The following is a 24131-nucleotide window of genomic DNA, read 5'->3' as shown; positions in this document are numbered from 1 at the left end:
ATATATTCATGTTCTTCGCTCGGGCATATCAGTTGGTCGCACATGTGCTAAGACAGTTACAATCATTATGTCATGATAATTCATATACTCTGGGACAGACGTTGTGACATGACCTATATCCACTTCGTAACATAACTTAGTATTTCATACTTAACATCCATCAAACCCTAACAGGTCTTTTAAACAATCTATCATTAGCTTGGTATATAAAAAAGAAACTCGATGTTCTACAAAAGGTGTATCACCCGTAATGTGCTTACTCGTAGTCAACTTCAAGATCCTAATTTGTGTCCGGTAGGTAAACGAGTCATGTCCGTCTCTTCTCGTATGTTCTCGCCATACACCTCTCGTATAAGGTGTATATGCAGTAGAAGAGACAAAATCCTTTTCCACAATCATAAGAAATCTCTGCCCAAAGCAGTGTCTCCATGAAACAATGACGATGATCTTTTTTCGCAATTAATACGTACCCTTATTTGACATATCTACTGAACCATGTGTGCCAGAACTGGCTATTCTCCCGGACCAGTTACCCCATACTGCGAGTGAGTGAGTTTAGTTTTGTGCCGCACTCAGCAATTTTCCAGTAATATGGTGGCGGTTTGTAAATATTCGTGCCTGGACCAGACGATTCAGTGATCGACAGCATGAACATCGATTTACGCAAAGGGGGTACGATGACATGTGTCAACCAAGTCGTCGAATCTGATAACCGTTAAATCCGATTTCGTTAAACAGCAAACAAATAAATCATCATATAGTACGAAACTAGAAAGACGGAGATCATGTACGAAAATGGAAATGGGTTTATTCCAAGTGTATTGTTGCTACCAATGTTGGAGCACTACGATGGTTATACCGTACCATGCCCTCGCGTCCGAGGTGCAGATAAACGCAATTACCACACTCTGGTTTTTTAACAGTTTATTCTATCAATCACAGAAGTCAAGTGACAGTGCACGTGAAAAAAGGTATCATAAAATAACATATCATTAGTTTATCATCAACATTATTGTACCTCTTTAGTTGTCTGTGATGGATATGTTGAGCTTATATGGATGAAAAGAACTTTGCCAAAGTTCGTGACGTCAATCAGAGATTTTAGACATTGTTCTTTCTTGCTATTGAGTCATTTTTTAAACGCAGCCGAAGAATACGCGTCTCTATGTTACATCGATTGGATTTGGCTTAAACGTTAAATATCGTAATTTATAGCATGTATTTTAGTTCATAAATGTAAACATATATCATATTGGGGGAAAAGATCGGCACAAGTCAACGAGAGGGTACAATGCTGGTGACAAAATAAAAATCCTAATGAGTCTTGTTTTGAGAGACTTTGATCGATATAGACAGATATATGTTGATCTCTTTGAGCCTTTGTTCAGAATGAGCAATTATCACCCTTAGACATTTCAACACCGGTGCATAACTGACACGCGGAAAGAAGTATTTTATTAATGAGAATTTCAAAGACAGTTAAGTTAAGTTGACTGCATTTAATATTGACTGTTCATATTTTACAGACATTTTAAGACTTGGAATGTTTAAAGAATAAATGTAAAGAGTGACGAATGGTTCTACCACGTCATGTAGAAACTGAGTTACGGTCAGCATATTTACTGTATACGGAAGTTAACGTCAAATATAGCTTTCACATCAGTATAACCCATTGTTCAGCTAATTACAGTATAATCCAACATGACAATATCCCCTTTAAGGGGTCATCATATTGTGAATGAACTCAAACATGGCATATACCATTTTCTTCTTCTACCCCATCTTAACTGGAAATTTCATTCAATCCAGCACCTCCCCCCCACCTCGACCCCAACCACCAACTCCCCCCTCCCGACCCCACCCTCTTTCTCCAAACCGACGTCTCTGTTCCGTGCCCCACCCCTCCAATCGCAGCTGGTGTCCGAATGGCTGAGCAGTGATTGCTTCCCCATACCAGAAGCGAATTCCTGCCCCAGGAACAGAAGCGAGCGACCCACCACGCTTCAGCCGACAAGTGTATGTAAACACTGCTCACACAACAATAGGTGTCACATCACCATCCTACTGTTACTGTGTAGCCAGATCACCTCTCTAAACCAAAGGATATAGTAAACCTTGTGCCCTCGTTGAGACAGCGTACTGAGTAAACTGATGCACAAAAGAAAGTACACACTTCGTGCTTTATGATCATTTTCCCAAATCAACGCAAATACTAGTATTTAGGAAAAAGTATTCATGACTTACAGGTCGCAAATATTCAAACACTTTGTGTAAATTTTGTACACAGGTATCGTACACTTGTGCGATCACAATATACGGTGATGATACCAAATGTTCGCGGCAACGGTACGCCTGTAGGCAACCACCAGTGCAATCCGCGCACAATGTACATAGTTTTTGGTTTGTCACCTGACGCCTTATAGCAATACTCCTGCCATTAAGCTTGGTTATGTGTGTGCCCATATGATACTGAAAGGTAGTGAGTGAGTATAGTTTTACGCCGTTTTAGCAATATTTATATTATCATAGGACATGTATATAGCGCGGATATCCATGCATGCAACTAGTGCTTGCTCAAGGCGCTGGGATTTGTTTCCCTCGATCATTGGATGTCAGTCTCACGTCGTATTATCAATCTCAACTCCCTGGGAGTATACAACACTTGCTTCCATGGGCGTACCGACTTTAGTTTGGCTCTCTCATCCTAATGAGGTACACAGGTGGGCTCGATCCCCACACCTCGCTGAATCACTAGGCTGGTGCTTTAGGCAGATCGCCCACCGCTCCCTTATTTCAGCATTACCATGAAAAGGCTTCATACATTGTACCCCTGTATGGAATCGAACCGGGGTCTTCGGCGTGATGAGGGAACGCTTTAACGATCAGGCTATCCCACCGACTCCTTCGATGCTATGCTAGACGTACAAAAGAGGATATGTACTTACAGATCCTATACATGGTTAATAACGTGATCTGGTTCATGATAAAGACAAGGTTAACAGGAATAGACTTCCTGGTTTGATTCTAACAACAAACCGATCGAATACATACTGATGCAGTTGACCTGTCAATGATTCTTTAATAGTGTGTCGCTACGAGATAAAAAATGAGAGTTGCCTATGAGTATGTTACCTTATCTAACCTTATCTTATACACTCTTGAGTGGATGATCTCTGATTTACAGTTACCGTTTAATATGACATAGACAAGGAAACGGGCTTTGAGGGAATCTAAATGGAACAATGCGAACTGCTTTTTGATGCTTTTTTTAAGATTGAAAATTATATCAGAATGCTTGACACCGTCCCTTGGAAAGCTTAAGCTCGCGGGGACCTGGTCTAGTCATGTTTCTTACACATTTATTTTTAAAAATTGGGATTTACAGTTGTTTAAAGTTCGTGTTGCTTAAGCTAGCTGATCTGTCTGCAAATGAGCACGATTCGGCACATATGATATCCCTTTATCAAAAGTATTTTCTTGCAGGCATTTGAATCCGAAAGACAGAGATGTCACCGCCAGCTTGGTTGCATGTAGACAATTAAACTTGGCTGTCCAAAAACCTCTTTACTCTATTCATCGCATATCTATTTACTCGAAACTCGTATGCTCAGTCCAAGTCCTTACTAATAATGCTTGTCTGCGTCATAGTGTTTAGTAAACTATTATTCGATCTCTTTACCCATGGGGGCCAGCTACCCAACATATGGGTTTGGGTTTGCTTTGCTTGATTGTTGTTTTTGCATCGCTCTCAGCAGTATTCCTGCCATATGGTGGCGGTCTGTAAATAATCGAATCTGAAACAGACAATTCCGTGATCAACAGCATGAGCATCGATACATGCAACAGGGATACGAAGACATGTGTCAACCAAGTGAGCGAGCCTGACCACCCGATCCCGTTAGTGGCCCTTACGACAAGCATGGATTACTGAAGATCAATTCTAAAAAGAGATCTTCGTGGTTTAACAAGTGTTTTACTGATAGTAATAGGTTTAATTACGAGCTACTATTTACACCTCTCACTCTCAAACTCATATTCGTTTTCGGTATTTTAATCGGCAATTACTCGATTGTCTACAAACAATGTGAACAAGCGAGGTGTGGCGGTCACACCGATCCTAAAAATGTATAGGACTACTTAGCATCCTTTAAATAGAACGCATAACTCGAGTAAGAATCTCAATCCATCTCCCATTTCTGGACTAATTTATATGTTCAATGAAAGGGATACACTTTAACTGGGTATACTTTCATTATCTACCGGTGATGTTATTATATTTTACCAAAAAAACCCCCAATTTTATGCATATATGTTTCCAAAAGGTTGTCAATTCTACAATTTCAGGCAGTTCTGGATATTCTGGACACCGTATGCAGCTTTCAAATGGTGGATTTAAACAATAATGCTTGGTCTCAGGGATCTGAAAACAGGGCCTGATTTCTCGAAACAAACTTAAGTTTTAACTCAAATCTTAAACTGAGTTTGACAATTTGAAACAGCTGAATTTTTATCTCAACTGCATATTTTAGACTAAAAAAGTCCAAACAACTAAAGAAATCTGTCCACCAAATTCAGATTGTCTTCTATGGTTGAGCTGGATACCAATTTACTTTCTTTCTGGAAAATGCATATTCCTGAAATTTCTCAAATTTGAGCAAAAACTTGAACTTAAGTCAAAACTCAGACTTAAGTTTGTTTCGAGAAATCGGGGTGAGTGAGTGAGTTTAGTTTTACGCCGCACTCAGCAATATTACAGCTATATGGTGGCGGTCTGTAAATAGTGGAGTCTGGACCAGACAATCCAGTGATCAACAACATGAGCATCGATCTGCGCAATTGGGAACCGATGACACGCGTCAACCAAGTCAGCGAGCCTGACCACCCGATCCCGTTAGTCGCCTCTTACGACAAGCTGAGTCGCCTTTTATGGCAAGCATGGGTTGCTGAAGGCCTATTCTACCCCGGGACCTTCACGGGTCTCGAGAAATCGGGGCCAGATGTAAGAAGATGTTTAGATGTTGAAAGGTCCATCACAACTGCCCCACCATTGACCAGTATGTTGGAGGAGATTTTCATTTTTTGTATTATCCTTGTATATGACAAAATAAAAATGGGATTTTTATCCGTCAGGTCTTTTTTTCATTTAGGAAGATGGCAAGTCGATTGCGGAAATATTTGATTCGAAGAATAACGCATGACCTTCTAGAATCTCCAATGGAAACGTCCCAATGATGAAACTGTGGAAACAGTCAGTGACGAGGGTGACCTCATGTGACGGCCGTGACGGCAACACAACGTCCACTCAATGATAGGACAACATGATGAGAATCTAACCGGAAGTTGTCACCATTGGTCAGTGAGTGCGTGTTCCATTCGTGACCCCGGGACAATCCGACGAACGGCTAGGACTTCTCTTAATAAATGGGGGCACTATCAACGTTATATGAATCTTGTGTCAATGCATAAAAAGCAACCTGTAGCAAACATTCTGCCCACAGGTCTGCCTACACTGACGTCTGAACACCTGAACTACTTAAATAGAGAACTATAACGCAGTTCCTGTAGTAATTGAAATACTGATAAACATCATAACAACACGAATTCATTGTCTTCCGCTGTCTACCTGGAACTGCCCCTATATGTTTATCCAATCTTCTTTCTCTGTACAAGTCACCTCGTTCGCATAAGATAAAACTCTACTTGGTGTCCCCAAAACATGAACGGTGCAGTACGGAAACCGATCCTTTGCCCATTCGGCACCACTGGCCTAGGCCAAACTTCAACAGAAGAATCTCGGTGACTGTACTGACTTGGTCACATTCAAATCCCCGTACAAACACATTTGCACAGGATAGTCTATTGAAATATCTCTATGCAATTAGCTACGCTCTACGCGCTTTGAGCATGGACTGCATGTATGCCAGCCCATTGCAAATTGATTATGTTAATGGTTGTTTCATGGAGATTAATACCTCTTTGGAAATAACAAGAATAATTAGTTATTCTCAGCTACTCATGTATATTTTAAATAAGGTGATGTTAACGCTTTAAAAGAGCCATACATCTCTTGTATTTTATCATTTTAAATTTCCCAGGTTGTGTTTTGTGTGACATAGCATATGATGATGTTGATGACAAACCTGAAGAGATTCACTTTATCCTCATAAACATTCATTAACATATTCCATTTACATTTTGGCTATACGTCGAAAGATACATATAAGGGAAACGGCATGTTCTACAAGAAGCATGTGTTATCAACAATTTCCTATGAACGTAATACATCTGTCTGCCAGTTTCGTTATAATATGTAACATTGATGCATAATTTATTTGACAGAGAAATATATTACGGATCCAATATCCTCACCAAAATGAAATGTAATCGTAATATCTAAGATAAACGTTGATTAATAATATATGAAAATATATTGTTTTGAAACTCGTGGCTATCTATCACGTCAAGGTGGATATTGCACTGAAATATATCTGGAACGTCAAACAGATCGACAGACAAAATAGCTAATACGAAAACATGAGAAGCCGCTCTGTAGATATATATCATGTGGGGATTTTGAATCGCATGCCATGTATGGAATCAGCTCAATTCATAACTTCAATTTTTGCATCACAATTGTGTGATTTATGCACTTTTAATGTGTAGGTTTGAATCGCTTATCGTGCATAGACCTATCTCAATTTACAACTTCATGTACTTTTTCATGTCAAGATTGCGACATATGTTTTCAACAATTTTTAATCGATCACAAAGCTCACTATGATTGGTTTGCTGTAATATAACATTCAACGATACGGGGATGCGTTTTCTGCAGTTTTCAGAAAGGAGCGAGTGGTGACGATCGTTCATGTCCGAGACTTTGCAAGTTCGGGGGTTCATTCTACTTGTGCGCAGCCGTCTGTCCAGTTCATCTCAAATGTGTTCATGTTCCCGCTCAAACCTAGGGAACTAGATAACTAGTCCATGACATTGACACTGACGTGTTGTAGGCATTAGAACTGCAGAATGTTTCGTTGCCATGTTGAAATGCCAGTCCAGGACCATGTAAATGTATGAAATTCCAAAAGGTTTTGCATCAAAACTTGGTACCGGTAAGAATTTCGTCAACGACAATCAACGCGGATCGACCATTAAGGTGCCTCCCAAAAATATATTAACCGTGTGAACAACACTATGAGTGACGTTCACCTCTCCTAAGCCATACCCGTATCCTGTCACTGGCAATGCGCAGTGTGAAGTGAGGACAATTCTTCTGAATAATATCTGATAGGTTAGATTCGTGTGCGTGGTGGTCTGAGTTGGATGTCTGTTGTGCACCGTTGATACTTGACGACCTGCCATGACACTCTGCCTCTGAACCACTGCCTGTGAAGACATTCTGCCTCTGAACCACTGCCTGTGAAGACATTCTGCCTCTGAACCACTGCCTGTGAAGACATTCTGCCTCTGAACCACTGCCTGTGAAGACATTCTGCCTCTGAACCACTGCCTGTGAAGACACTCTGCCTCTGAACCACTGCCTGTGAAGACATTCTGCCTCTGAACCACTGCCTGTGAAGACATTCTGCCTCTGAACCACTGCCTGTGAAAACACTGTGCCTCTGAACCACTGCCTGTGAAGACATTCTGCCTCTGAACCACTGCCTGTGAAGACATTCTGCCTCTGAACCACTGCCTGTGAAGACGCTCTGCCTCTGAACCACTGCCTGTGAAGACACTCTGCCTTTGAACCACTGCCTGTGAAAACACTCTGCCTCTGAACCACTGCCTGTGAAGACACTCTGCCTCTGAACCACTGCCTGTGAAGACATTCTGCCTCTGAACCACTGCCTGTGAAGACATTCTGCCTCTGAACCACTGCCTGTGAAGACATTCTGCCTCTGAACCACTGCCTGTGAAGACATTCTGCCTCTGAACCACTGCCTGTGAAGACATTCTGCCTCTGAACCACTGCCTGTGAAGACACTCTGCCTCTGAACCACTGCCTGTGAAGACATTCTGCCTCTGAACCACTGCCTGTGAAGACATTCTGCCTCTGAACCACTGCCTGTGAAAACACTCTGCCTCTGAACCACTGCCTGTGAAGACATTCTGCCTCTGAACCACTGCCTGTGAAGACATTCTGCCTCTGAGCAACTGCCTGTGAAGACGCTCTGCCTCTGAACCACTGCCTGTGAAGACACTCTGCCTCTGAACCACTGCCTGTGAAAACACTCTGCCTCTGAACCACTGCCTGTGAAGACACTCTGCCTCTGAACCACTGCCTGTGAAGACATTCTGCCTCTGAACCACTGCCTGTGAAGACATTCTGCCTCTGAACCACTGCCTGTGAAGACATTCTGCCTCTGAACCACTGCCTGTGAAGACATTCTGCCTCTGAACCACTGCCTGTGAAGACATTCTGCCTCTGAACCACTGCCTGTGAAGACATTCTGCCTCTGAACCACTGCCTGTGAAGACATTCTGCCTCTGAACCACTGCCTGTGAAGACATTTTGCCTCTGAACCACTGCCTGTGAAGACATTCTGCCTCTGAACCACTGCCTGTGAAGACATTCTGCCTCTGAACCACTGCCTGTGAAGACATTCTGCCTCTGAACCACTGCCTGTGAAGACACTCTGCCTCTGAACCACTGCCTGTGAAAACACTCTGCCTCTGAACCACTGCCTGTGAAAACACTCTGCCTCTGAACCACTGCCTGTGAAGACATTCTGCCTCTGAACCACTGCCTGTGAAGACATTCTGCCTCTGAACCACTGCCTGTGAAGACATTCTGCCTCTGAACCACTGCCTGTGAAGACATTCTGCCTCTGAACCACTGCCTGTGAAGACATTCTGCCTCTGAACCACTGCCTGTGAAGACATTCTGCCTCTGAACCACTGCCTGTGAAGACATTCTGCCTCTGAACCACTGCCTGTGAAAACATTCTGCCTCTGAACCACTGCCTGTGAAAACACTGTGCCTCTGACCAACTGTCTGTGAAAACATTCTGCCTCTGACCAACTGTCTGTGAAGACATTCACCCTCTGAGCAACTGTCTGTGAAGACATTCACCCTCTGAACAACTGTCTGCCTGTGCTGGATGCAGTCACAAATGTGCTGTGGTGATGATGCTAGGATACGTCAACGGATGCATATGAGAACTCAGCAGAGAACTGAGAGAACTTAATCAAGCACCCCCTGTATTTTTGCAATGATTTTCAGCACGCACATAAAACTTCTCGTGATGCCCACGATGGAAACACCGACAAACTGATTGGAATCCATGAATCTTCATGTAATAACTGCTCGTTTTAAAAACATTAATGATTTCCAAACAAAATCATATTTGAAAATCATGGCCCTGGAAAGTAATTTGATGAATGTAATGGTAAATTTGAACATTCAAAATGTCATTTTGCCTGTCCTATACAATTCAAGGTCCATACAGTTGAACACAGTGACACATGGCATTGTCCGAAGTTAAAAACAATTGAAGGCAGTGACAAAGAGCATTGCCTAAACTGTAGAACGCTTTCAAAACGCGAATCCTGCAATAACAACCTTAACAACTGCAATATTTGTACATTCTCCGTCAGGTGGTTGTCGACCAATCCCCAGGTGAGTTGTTGATTTATTCATTGAAAGTGGGTTTTATTTGCCTCATTCAGAATTATTCCACCTATATGGAGACGGTGTGTGAATAATACAGTCTGGATCAGACAATACAGCAGCATGAGCATCGAACCGATGACATGTGCCAAGCATGTCAGAGGGTCGGATCACAGAACCCGTTGGTTGCCTCTTACGACAAGCATGGGCTAGTGAAGATCAGTTCTAGCCCGGACCTTCACGGGTATTCACTGACAGACGTGATAAAGATCATATGTGCGTTGCACATACGTGGAAACGCAAACATGCGAAATTCAGTCCAATGAAAACGACGAGCACAAATTAACCAGCATATTAAGTGAGGAAACGCGCGTTGAAGGTCCATGTTTGATTCCCAACATGGGTATTATGTATAAAGCCAACGTTTAACACACCCCACTCCCCACACCCCCATCCCTCAACCCCCCACCCCCCCCACCCCACCCCACCCACCCACACCCACACACCCCATATGCTATACTTGGACAGGTTCCACATGCAGTCAGTATGTACCTCAATCACAGTCATACCAGGGCAGCGCTGTTGACGTCAGCTGACGTCAGATACTGTACATTTATAGGTCACTCGGTAACAAATGTGTTTCTTGGTCCTGTCAACATTCCCTTCAGAACAGTGATGTGTGTGAGGAACGAGGACGTGCTGTCTACCAGGTGTCTATCCCCCTATGTGATAAACATGGTCGTTCGTGTAACATCAGTATATGTCAAAGCTGAAGACTGGCACTTTCCCTACGGGTGTGAAGTACAGCTCAGATCCTTGTCATACTGTCATTCCGAACTTGTTACAACTGCAATGATAATATCAATATTTTGACCTCAAATTATTCAAGACATAACACGTCCTTCTCACGTTTTACTAATTAATGATCTCCTTCGAAAGTTAGGGAATATACATTAGCTTCAATTATTTAATAAAGATTGATATACATTGCTTATTCTGGTTACATTAGAGAAGAAGAGTCTAATGGCGTGGACCGGTGCTCGTGATATGAACATCCCTGAAGATCTGAGTTACAACTGCTCTTTAATGACTTGGGAGGGGCCTAACGTGATGAGGTGGTCAGTTTATACGACTTGGTTGACACATGTCTTGTTATCCCAACTCGATAGATCGATGCTCATGCTGCAGGTCACTGGATTGTCTGGTCCACACTAGATTATTTACAGACCGCAACCATTTTGCTGGAATATTCTCACTCACTCATACTATTGGTTGGCCCGGTTGTCCAAACTTAATTGTACATAAACCGTCGACTAAAATTCCTTCCGTGATTCCCACGATAACGAAACACCCATTGCTCATTACAAGACGGTCTAAGCTGCCCATGCGGATGTTTCGTGTTTTGAACACAATGGGTAGATCGGTTAACCCAAATACTGCCTAGGGGTTGATAGCGTGCGTACATATGGCACGTTCCTGCTCGCCCTTCCCCAAGACGTGAATTGAAATCCGCATCACTATAACACAACACAATAATGACCAACTCCACCGGATTATTTATATGTACAGTGTATGCTGCACTGCTGAGACCGTCCCATTAGCAAACCTTTGCCAGTTTGCAGAAGCCATTTAAAAGGATATAAAAATCCATTTCGTCAAAATGCCATCCATCAAAATGGCACGTTATTTACATAATAAGGTGCAAAAATGTTGTTTGTTATTTTCTTTTTCAAGAAAACTTTGATAAGAACAGCTTACTTCGTTTTATTTCACATTTGAACACATCCGGGATCACATTTATAAAAGGTTGTGCCAAGATGCTGATGTAGTTCACAACAAAAGACCATCACGTTCCTCATGCTCTGACTGACATCATGTAAACGGACAAAACAAAACACTGGTCTCATTTTTCGACAATATGATTCGTCACTGTTCCAGGAAACGATGAATGATGACGTATTGTTACAAGTCGTGACGACTGTTTGTTGTCATTGGTTGAAGAAAGACAATGTTTCAGGTTCTGTGTGGTCAAACAGCACACGTCGGGAGGGCAGTCGCGCAGTCTTCTTGGTGAACCGTTCGTTCGTGATATTGCGCTGTCGATGTCTAAAATCTGGTTTTAGTGTCCACTGGTGTGCTATTGCTGGGGCATTCGTATAGCAACAGTTGCCAGTCAACAGCCTCCTGATGCATTTACCAGTGATTCACCTGTGACTCGGTAGGGGAGCTTGGTGTGGTGTAATTGTCACATTAGTAAGTTCTGTAGCCAACACACACACACACAGACCGACACACACACAGACACACCACACACACACACACACACATGGGCGCGCGAGAGCGAATACACACACTCTCCCTCTCTCTCTCCCTCTCTCTCTTCTCCCACATCACAGGTTTAACCACAATCTACGACATGTATACCTAATTAACGCTCGGATAAATCCTCATGTGTCACTCCTTCCGTCTTACTCACATTAATCCCCTCATTCCGTCGAGTGTGCGTCTGAGTATATCTCCACCGTCTAGACAGCATGCCACATAGGATGCGCTGACGTGTCAAAGTGATGATGTCCGTCTCCTCTTGACCAAGCAGCAGGCGGAGTTTACCAATTCCGCAGACACATTCAATATAGTCCATCACACACTGACTGTAAGCAGGGGGCAGAAGGGGTGACTTGAGGAACTACCACAGTGACTGTTACAAATAACCCCTTGTACGAGTGACTAATCCCTAAGCTATTCATTATCTTACATTTTCATGTGTCGAGTGATTGTTGTTTTACAACACAGTTAGAATCATACATATAGAGTATCTCAGATTTTTTGTTATGGAATTTGGATACAATCATATGTGAGTGAATTTTTATGCCGCTTTTTAGTAATATTTCAGCAAAATCCCAAATGGGGATGCCAGAAATGTGCTTCACAAATTGTACCATAATGGGGAATCGAACCGTTTCTTCGGCGTGAGGGTGAACACTTTAAGCACTAACCTATTCTCACTGCCCCGGACACAATCAATACTGAAGGCAGGCCTTACTGAGGGAGTTAATATAATATCATTCCAGCTGTTTCGATACAGCTGTTCCAACTCAATGAAACTAACTTGAAACCTTTAATTTGAATAGAGCGATGACAACCCTAACTGTCAAAAATACCGCCAAATCCTTTCAACAGCTATATGAAATCCCCATTGTAAGGTCCGATTAGGTCATAAACAAGTGTGATGTTAGAAATAATACTATCTGAAATACCAACAGTTACCACTGGTGATTTCTTCCGATTAACTTGACGATGTATGATTCTATGCGTTTCATAGTAACTGCATTCGTGATGACAAGTGTCATTCCGTTACAGGCCGAAGGGGAGAGAGTGAGTGGTGACGAATGTAGGGAATGTTTTATCTTCTAAGGGGTTCAGTGGACTAGTAATAGGTTTCCAATACCGACTGCATGGCCAAACGAAATAGGAATCGTCTTGTCAATTTCACAGGAGGTAGTGGTTCTTGCTATCGACCTCCGTATCTATTTTTGTCATCCATAATTTCTAGCAGGAGTTGCTATGATACAGAGCTAATGTTTTGTAAACGGTTGACGTTATCCACATGCTTTGAATGATTTATAATGTATGTAGAAAGAGTATCTTATGAACACCACGGGACACCACGTGGGTTTGAGAACGACCTGGGTCACGTGACATGTCTGTGGTCATGTTGATAAATGATCATCTTGTGATTATCAGATGACAGATACAGGATATCAGATGACAGGCAACAGTTATATCATGCATGGATCATCCCCGTGTGTAAGGCTGCATTACAAATGCAGTCAAGTGGGTGTGGAGGAAATATCCCCAGAGACAAATATGAACTGTGGTGGGTAGGTGTAACAAGTTGAATATAATTCATGCTTGGGCTATTTTGGATAGATGACAGTTTTACAGCGCCAGTCCGCTGAGAAACAACAGCGCACGACAGGCAAGGTAACATCAAGTACAACTACTTAGCGTCTTTAAGGGGCAGCTGGGAATAAAACTTTCGCACTCTGTGCTCTGTAAAAAGAGACATAGGGCAGCAAAACATTTTCTTTTAGTAACTGTCTGCTAATGAATGTGGTAATAGTGAGTGAGTTTAGTTTTACACCGCTTTTAGCAATATTCCAACAATAACACAGCGGGGGACACCAGACGGAGACTTCAAACATTGTGCCCATGTGGGGAATCGAACACGGGTCTTCGTGACTGACGAACGCCTTAACCAATAGGCTACCCCAAAGGCTCTGGTTACAATATGTTGCGGGGAGGTTGGGCAGTCTTGTGGTTAAATCGTTGTAGCTGTTGTACTTGTGTAAACCAGAAGAATCAGTTTGATGTTGTCATTTGATTGATGACTTAATGCATCAGCAAGAGTTACGTCTTCATAAACTATTGGTGATTCTGGACACTACGTGCCGTATTGCTCTAATGCTTCGGAGCCCGCATGGTAAAATCTGTTCGATAAGCCGTAGGTTATGAATGGCTTTTGCGTGTCGTGTGAGCACCCCTGTTATAGTAACTCTTATATGTGTCTTCTTCACATAAGAGGTCACGATATGGTTTTAACGGAACTTGTCGTAGTGTGACATCACGGTCTAATGTCATAACAAATGAGGAAATACCGTGATGACATAAGTCGGAGACATCTGATACTCCAGTGGAACAGTCCAGTACTGAAACAGAGCTGAAACCTTGGTATTCCCATAATCGTTCTAATAGGCGAAGTACTTTTGTATTTTCATGAGACTAATCGAGACTGACGGAACTTTATTTCATTACGCTTCCTAGTTGTTGTCTTTAAACAAGACCTCTACCTTTTTCGAATTTCTCCCACCCCCACTTACGTTCTTCTCCCAGCCCCGTTTCCTACTCACGGTGGGGCGGTGGGTAGTTTTTTTGGTTAAAACCTTCGCTCGTCACCCCAAGACCCGGGTCCGATGCCCCACATGGGTACAATGTGTGAAGCCCATTGCTGGTGTCCCCCTCCATGATATTGCTAGAAGCGGTGTAAAACTAAACTCACTAACTCTTCTCTCTCTGATTCTCGATCTCTTCTACGATAGACAAAGGATGCTCTGGGTGTGCTCTAAACAGAAGCCCAAACATTACATACCTACAAAAAATGAATAAAATTAAATAACTTAAAAATGTAGATTTTATATAAATTCACTTTACATAAACAATATCTGCATAAATAATATGATTTGTTTCTAAGTACACTTTTAACTGTAACTCCCGCACATTAATAACATTTCACAGACAGACAAGTACACAAATATATCCTTTGATACTATATTTATATTTTACACATAAAGAAGTTTAGATATACATGTAGTTTGGCTATAAATAATGTAATCTGTTTTCGAAGGAAGTTGATAAAAGATGTATCATACCATTACGCAATTTCCCAACGGTATTTTTGTGTAATCAATAACAGGAAGAGAATAGCGTTGTGGGTTTACTAGGCTGGTTATCTCATTCAGAAATCGATTGATATGGTCGTCAGTTTGATGAATTTCCCAGCCGCCTTAATTAAATTTTGAAATTCTAAGTTAAATTCATCCGACAAATCTCTACCTTGACATTCAGCTAATCTTAAACATGTTTAATTTTAATCCCCATAATAAAGTCATTTCCTTGACTGACATGTAGGGTGTAAATAGAGGAAGGCGCTAGTTAAATAACTTCACGGTGTTTTATTTCCGGAAACAAAAGCCTGCGGTCTCTGGTCTAAACAATGCGCGTCATATTTAGCCGTCGGGGATTTCCCTGTTTTTCGGGACAGTTCGAGACGTACAACCCCGCGTGATGTCATCAAAGTTATGAAAACAAACCCCCTTAAATAAACTGTTTATAACTACCACCATCGAAGATACACGATTAATTAGCTACCGGGCTCTGATACTGAGCATCGCTTATATACGGTTTGTCCCCAAACAGTACACAACCTGTAAAAAGTTATCGGGATAGGTGGTCTATGACGCATGCGCAGCCCGAGGCAAAGTAACAGTTCACCTAAGGATTCCCAAGTTAGCTGGATTGAGTGACACAGCGTGTGGTTAAGCGAACAGTAGCACACAAGGCCTTTAGCTGCCTGTCAAGATCTTCAACAAGGAATTTGCGGATTTAACACATGTACAATTGGACGTCGAGATCGGCCCTTCATATAGTGAGTAGTTTCTCTCGCTGTCCACGCACCTTTATTTGTTTCTTTTGTAATATACCTGTCCCTTTCCTTCAACTTGATGAATGTGGTGTGCCCGACTTCGCGACAGTGATTTTAAGACTGTCACGATTTTCTAAAATCGTGCGAGAATTTCAAACAGGGTTTGGTATGCAGTTACTAGAACGCTAACTTGATGACGAAATGCTTTCATTTGACCTTATTTCGATGACAACTCTGAACAGTTTGTTTGTGTATATATTTACAACCAGTGCTTAGATAAATACTACACATGTCAGCCTTGACGTCTCAGCTGATTTATAAAAAACATGTCAAATGGCGTTGAAATATACAACCAGTTCACGATGTGTACAGTGAAAGGAGGGCTATCTATTTACAGATAAAAGTTAATCTGGTTTGCGATGGGGTATACTTTACAAGCCATGTTTGAAGATTGTGATCAGACTGTAAGATAACGCTGGAACAGGACGCACGTGTAAACACAACACAGGTGTTTGCTCATCCGGATACCTCGTAATAGTTGTAGATTTCACTGATGCAGAGTTCACTTAATGTGTACATGTCGCGGTTTACTGTCGGTTTCAGCTGTGGTGGCTTTATGTGACAAGGGTAAGGGAATTTTCCACGAAGAGATTGATCATACATAACGACTTGTCACTTCTGTTATTGTCATTGATATTCAAGAAAAGTATCGTAACAGTGATTAGCAGAGCGTCGGCCTTGTAGGTTATTTCTAAAATATTCCCAGTTTCTTCAACGAGGATTTATAGCTCAATTTATTGACGCAAGAATCTGGAGAATTCGCTTAAAATTACATGTATGTTTCCGTAAGAAACATGTAATGATATGTAAATCAAACGGTGTCGACAGTTTGTCATTATAATCCATTATATAATCTTGAATGGAATTATATCATGTTACAACACTGTTTACACATCGGTATTGTTGATATATATTCGGAAGGTTGATGTCTGAAGTTTTTATCTGAAAATTATTTAGTATTTATATCACTGGGTATTTGCCATGTATTTACCAATGAATATAGTCGGAACATTGTCGGAAGATTGTTCGGAATCATATCGACGCCAGACTTGGGATCTCACACTATGCATGAGCCGCCACAGACAACACTGACAGTGATTGATAGGTGTATCGTCATGTACAACGGCACCGTACGTCGTTAATACGCGAAATCTACAGCTCATTTTTACCGGGCACATCTCTCTCCTCGCAATACGTTTCTAAGACCTAGATATAAGAAAGTACAAAAAAACCGTAACTCCTTAAAACGCGATGGTGTGGGAATGTATATAACAGAGACACATGAGGTTGCTTGCAATGTGCAGTTATGTCAATAGTAATTTACTGAAGAGAGCTTGGGTGAATGGTCGTAAAAACGGTGCTTAAGCACTTAACAAGATCGAAGGAGGGTAGATCCATTGAATGCCCATTGAAGAGGCTTGCAAAGGCTTCAACACTGTAGTAAATCGCTTGTAGTTTCTGTCGTGAATGTGGGACTATATATAGCTTAATATTATGCATACAAAATACACATGTCCCATTTCGTGATGTCACTGGTCTAATTATAGAGGATAAACAAATAAACATTTGTTAAGGCTGAATACCAGTCCAAGATGTATTTGACTTCGTGTCTTGGACTCGCTGATTTATTCACAGGGAGGATGTTTCTTTTCACTTTGACGATAACAAAGGTTATGCAGTGTACGCCACCTAATTTTGAAATAAAGCTGTAATCGGACCGTAATTGTTAAAAAATCCTAAAATCCTTGTTACAGTGTATTGAAATTGATTAGGTCACTGAAATAGAAACCAAAACGTGCCTACATCTTGTAGATCACGGATAAAGTGTCAAATGTTTGTTTCGCACGCAATGTATCATCAATAGCAAACGCGCAAACACGTTATTCGCACATGTTGTGTAAAAAGCGAATGCTGCACCATCCCGGATATTGACGCTAAATAAACTTATTCTCCACGTAATCAAGAGACCTGTTATCCCGAAACAACAACACATTGCATGAAATTCAATCGGGCATGTCACATGTCCCTATATCAAAGTGAACTGCTTGCTCTGAAATATATCACAAGATCACTCTGCAGATTTCAAGGTGTCTGCGCTGCCACAACATGTCGGTCTTTATCGACATGCACGGGGAGATACTGCGGTTACAGGTAGGGTGACACCTGCATGGTATAAGTAACTACTTTACAATCTGAGAAATGCTCCGACTCCAGAAGAATTTGACTCCCGTAAACTTTAAAAGTTTTTTTTTTTTTTTCAAAGTTATTCCCTCTCAAGTCACATGTGCAACTGGCTTCAGTACAAGGCACATTTACACCTGGATAATATCTGTGTCAAGCATATATACAAGACATTTAAATATGCGTATGAAGCAAAACGGAAATGTTTGCTAAACAAACCTTTCAAATAACAGTATAGGTAATAGGTTATTTTGTGTGTAATACATGTTACATTTGATCTTACACTTTCTAAGCGAAGTACAGATTCTAGTACTTTTGTTGGGTTGAGTCCCATCCGGGATTCGAACCCAAACTCTCAGCCTAATCGCAGCACGCAAAGTCACTAACCAACCCAGCTTATATGTACATTAGTCTGTATATTGCAAAATTACTATTTGTCTCAGTTCATATGTTTACCAAATCATATATTAGTTCAAAGACACACATATTTTCTCACAGCACTTGTACTCCCCGTTCCTACTTATGTCGACAGCATATTTGCTTGTTATAATAGATTTTTAACAACCACACATAATCGCGGTCTATGTATGCAATGGTATGTTTTATGTAAGCATGTGTACATTAAGGTATATGTAAACGGGGGTATACAATTACAAATATCTTTATTTCCTATGTGATGATTGAGGTCATTATATACTGATGTTAAATGTTAACCTATTCAGTTTCTTGACAATTCTACTTGAACTGTACATGCGTGTCGCTTACACAAAATGCAATGTGTTGTATCGTGTGAAATAGACATTTAATTGACAGGCATGTCTAGTTGTAGCAATCACAGCGTGTGAACTATGATTTACATTGTACTACATACGGGAAAGTATGTATTTGATACATGATATATCATAGATGCGGGAATGACATATTTCAATAAAGCCGCACGTGTATATTTCATATTGGACCGTCTCTCCTTGACCCCTTGACCTGACAATTGTTGACATGTTTGTTTAATCTTGTCGTTTCGACTAAATTCCGTGTATACCGTTATCCCTATCCGGATCATTCCATCACGAACAGACAACACACGAATCTGATTGTTGCGCCTAAGACACTAATTTGCCAACAGTATCGTTTGAGGTTATTTTTGTTCTGGCATTGACTCGAGGATGATTCGTTTCAAAGATTTGTCAATTTCATTAGTGAAATGGGTGTTTATGCACGAGTAAGTTACTGCATGTAATGAAATAACGGATATTCATCACGTTTTCTTTTATATTTTATGTAAAATATTTACATCATCGATCGGTGTATGACAGAAATCGAAAAATGACATTGCAGCGTTTTACATCATATTGACCAACCGAAACGAATAGCAAAAATGATAAAACTGAATGCATAAATTTACCCTCTGGCTCCCACTTTTTTCTCATCATTCAAGTTTTGAAAAAATAAGACTAATTCCTAGATTCACCTTGCCATGACGTCAGCTATACAGTGATGGGCAAAGTGGTAATCCCCTTGAATAAACACTCGAGCAAAACGCACCCATCTATGAGGTACAAATAATCCCCTAAAATAAATTCCTCATAGCGCTACTGAGGTAATTAGCAGTTTTAGAGTTTATCCCATCTGGTAAATCTTACGCATCAAATAGCCCGGGATGTGTACCAAGTCCCGGCACTTTTACTATAACAATTGGTAAACACAGCCTAACTGCTTTGATGGATTAACCTATTTAGGATTTTCAAACAACAAAGAAAATGCACAGCTCGTAACTATTGCAAGTGATCATAGCAGCCCGCCCCTCAATATCAAACCACCGGCAGAAAACAAAGGAAGTTGCTAAGCTGATCCAGTTCGCTAATCTCGCCAATTTCTGTGTTGGTTTGTCTCAAATATTCCGACACATCCCAGTCGGAATGTCATTTCTTCGTGTCATTGTCATCACGCGAATCCCTATCACGTGACTAGATCTCCCATTCGTTTGTTTATATAAGGCAACTTCATTTTTTCTTTGGTCGTTTTCGCTACTAGACAAATGCACAACACATGCCCCGAGGAAGACCTAATTACCCTGAGTAAATGCACATACAGTACACCTTATATATGCTGTACTTCAGTTTTATGTATGTTGAAATTGATGAGGTGAAGCCCATCTCCGTTCTCCAAAAAGCAATAAAAACTATAGACATGTCAGTCAATAGCTTAACAGGCACCTTCAAGCGAGCGAGCGAGCTCAGGTCATTCAGTGTGATTGGACAGTGGATGTTAGGGCTTGTGGGACCTGGGACTGTGGGGAAAATGTTTTAGAAGACAGTTTGTTTTCACTGTCAAGGTATATTTTTCTTGGGTATATATTTCGAAATGGGGATATTTCAGAAAACTATGGTTACAGCGAACGCGGCTGGAACGAACTGACAGATAATGATATCTGTATGGTGCATATTTTAGTGAAAATACGTACTTAAGCGAGCAAGTACATTACAAACGTCTTTATTCCCGACTTGTATATGTGCAAGCGCATGCACATGCGTGCGTGCATGATGTCGTACAAATGTCATAATCCCGGGCGCCACATTAGTTCACAAATCTCAAACATCATGCCATGCATGTACACTTTAGTCTTTTCTTTGACCCTCCACCCCGCCCCCCAAAAATATATATATAAAAACAAAAAAAGCACAACCATACATCACCAGTATCAAAGTCAAAGCCAGTTATAACCGATAAAATTGGAAAGTGTCAAGTTATCACAGAAGGGAATTATTGTATCAGTCAGTTATCATACTTCTGTATTGGTGTAGCCCCGAGGGCAATTACTGACTGACTCATTATGCAAGTGTTCTGTTCCTTATAGCGTAAAACTACTTTCATTCATTTATGCCAGTCCGAATCTACAACACCACCTACCACCGCACAGTAAAGGATAGGATTACCTTATTCTCGAACACCCAGTGTCATTTTGCGCTCCATCATTCAATTGTCGCCACTGTAAAATGAGGGTAAGAATTTATCTTCAGTAACCCATGCTTGTCGTAGGTGACTTGGATGACACGTCATCGAATCCCAACTGCGTTGATTGATGCTCATGATGTTGATCACTGGATTATCTGATGCAGACTCGATTATATACAAAGAGCAGCCACGTAGCGGGATATTGCTGCATGCGGCGTAAAACTAAACTCACTCGCTCCTTTCAACAGGTAATCGAGGAAGATTATCCCCCACCCTACCCTCACCACACCCTCACTCCACCCCACCCCAATCCGATACTTTTGCCAGAATCACCCGTAATCTACAAATCACAATATTCATAAACTGATCTAAACCCAAGCGTCAGGTGATTGTGCAAAGTCATTTGAGGGGTTGTGTTACAAATGTGAAGGCACAGAGTACAGAAATATACCCAATCAATCAAGTCAATTTCAGCACTGAACACTCCTGACAGATATCTGTCAAGTCCCCAGCTCACGACTCGTTAGATCGGATGTCCGGTGGCATGGTTTCTTGCTTGTCATCAAAACAGTGTGCATTTCACCAATGGAAAAACTCCCATGTATATTTCATGCTAATACCGTGTATATTTCACATACGAATAGAACAAGCATGTGCATGTAGAGGTCATTGCTAAGAAGTGAGATATTATCAATATGTCAAGCAGAATTTAGGTTCTTCATGACACACAGTTTGCAAGCTTCGAAATGTGATTTTGGGCCTTGTCATTTCTTACTTGATGTTCATATTCGACATTGGATTGATAACAAAGAAAATATCCTATATACTTGTCCTCCAAAGAGTATGTAATGTATTGTAGATACCTAAATAAAACAACCCGGATATGCATAACCCTTTGACGTACACCAGTTTATTTATAGCAGACCTATAGGCTGATGCATGGTTCACTAGTCAGTGGTTCCACACCCCCTCACCCCCCATCCCCACCCCACCCCTTTTCTTACAAAAAGGTCTGGCTGGCGATTATACGTGTCTGCATCGGGCATCAAATTGATGTGTTGATTGATAGGTCATACGTCCCGATATAGCCGATGTTTCTTTCAATCATTAGTGGTTTAGGATGTAAATTGACAACGACATGCTAACCGGTTTTTGAAGAGAAATTACGTCATGTCAAAATTCCCATTTCAGTTACTGCAAAATGTACCTGACATTCAGCACAGATAGCAGTGTTACATTTATAATTAAACAACACTGCAGGGCGCAACAATCTGACAGGGTCAAGTATGGCGTGACGTAAGACGTGGTTTAATTATTGAGGCAACCAATGAAATCTTCCCGAGTTTATTGCAAGAAGTAGTATTTGCGGAAGTCCACTCCTCGCCTGGATATACCCGCACAGTGTTGGCCCGGGGCGTGTGCAATTGACATGCTATGTGCGTCGCTCACGACTAAATGTACTCGTATCCATTCATAAAATACATGACGGTCTTACCCTTCACGGAGCATGCTTAAGGACTATAACAAACTGTGTTAAAATGACTTTGAAAACATCTCGTATATAAATATATGTGCGCAGGTGCCATGTTATAATTATTCTGTTCACTTGATTAATCATTTTAGAACGTACAATTGTCATGTGTCCGCTGTATGCTTAAATTAACACCGTGAATGACAAAGTATGGGAAGCGATCGGTGGGTTTACGTATTAAAGTATTTGAGACGAATGTAATATTTGGAAATGAATTTTGACACCGATCATATAGGCATCAGGCCAATTTATAGGATTGTTAATGCTGGTAAAGTGGAGAGTTTCAATTAAAAGTGTTTGCTGACGTGACGAAGGCAAGAAATATTTTTATCAAAAAACAGTAGAAAAACCATAACATTTACACAACATTGTGTTGCATGCATGGCAAACCCGCATGAGTGCAAGTTAAGAACAGCGGTTTTTGTGTACGTTCTGAACGATAAAATGTGGAAATTGTTTGGTTTCTCGGCTTCCAAGGTGGTTTTACCTCCCACCCTATTGTTGAACTTGGCGTCCACCTTCGCCTGGTTTCTGAGTAACACGTTTTGTGGCATTCGTCGATTTATCAAACTCTTTAAAAAGATGTCCAAGGGCGTTTTATTGGTGTTGCTTCATGGCGGCATTACGTACACTTACCATATATAGATAACAAAACAATATAGTCACTACGACAAAAACTACTTCTCTTCCGAAGGTATTTGTTAAAGTCTCCCTCTCCCCCCCCCCTCTCTCTCTCTCTCTCTCTCTCTCTCTCTCTCTCTCTCTCTCTCTATGTCTGTCTCCCTTTCACGTTTTTCCTTCTCCCCCTTCTCTCTACTCTCACATTCTCCCTTCTCCCTTTCTCTCCCCCACCTCTCTCCTCCCTCGCTTTCATTCTCTCTTTCTACCTACTCTCTCTGTCTGCCTCCTTTCCGTCATACTCACTCTCTCTCTGCCCTCCTTTTCTGTCCATCAAGCTTTCACTACTGGCTTTGTGAGACTCGTCCCAGACACTGACGTTAGCTGCTGCCTCCCTAATACCCATGTTTCACGACAATTTCTGCTGTATATATACCCAAAAGAACAATATCCTTAAAAAATAATTGTCTGTGTAATTATAAATGGCAAAAGAGTAGATATTTGATTTAGGTTTAGTCCACCAGTTATGTAAACACCATTTTGACATTTCCGCGTCCAACGTGGTTTTTACACCTGCGACCCACCGACACGCTGGGAATACGTGGGACATACTCGCCGGTATGCTTCGCGAGTCGTCATATCATATAGGTCTACAGCAAGCTATCGGATTTAAGAAGTCGTAGGAATGAAACCCCGCCTTTTCTGGTGTGGACACTTTATCTGGAGCCTATTTGCCACATTCTGACAGCGTTTGAGCAGATTAGAGCCATGCTTCGTGTTAACTTCGTATTTCACAGCAAATTGACATTGTGCAGTCGCCCTGTTTGTTCAATGAGTGCTGAAAGAGGTAGTCGAAACCTTAGCCAATGTACTGATGGTTTTGGCGTCAATGGCATACAGTGACGTCACCGCGACGTTGCTGTGTCAACACCAGCAAATTTTGTCCATTATCAATCGCTACTGGTATGTTATGACTG

The 24131-nt window shown here is 41.4% G+C and overlaps 1 protein-coding gene across 1 annotated transcript in view; it reads left to right on the top strand.

Annotated features, from left to right (window-relative positions):
• The first annotated feature begins 15691 nt into the window (after positions 1–15691).
• The window catches only part of LOC137285097 (class A basic helix-loop-helix protein 15-like), a 49062-nt gene continuing 40622 nt past the window's right edge, over positions 15692–24131 (top strand). Inside the window, exon 1 of the mRNA XM_067817305.1 lies at positions 15692–15815. Within this exon, the coding sequence (XP_067673406.1) occupies positions 15780–15815 (36 nt within the window). The 5' untranslated portion in view covers positions 15692–15779. The remainder of the gene's footprint in view (positions 15816–24131) is intronic.

This window comes from Haliotis asinina, chromosome 5 (assembly GCF_037392515.1).
Source record: "Haliotis asinina isolate JCU_RB_2024 chromosome 5, JCU_Hal_asi_v2, whole genome shotgun sequence".
Taxonomy (NCBI): Eukaryota; Metazoa; Mollusca; class Gastropoda; order Lepetellida; family Haliotidae; genus Haliotis; species Haliotis asinina.
This window is presented reverse-complemented; position numbering and strand designations above follow the sequence as displayed.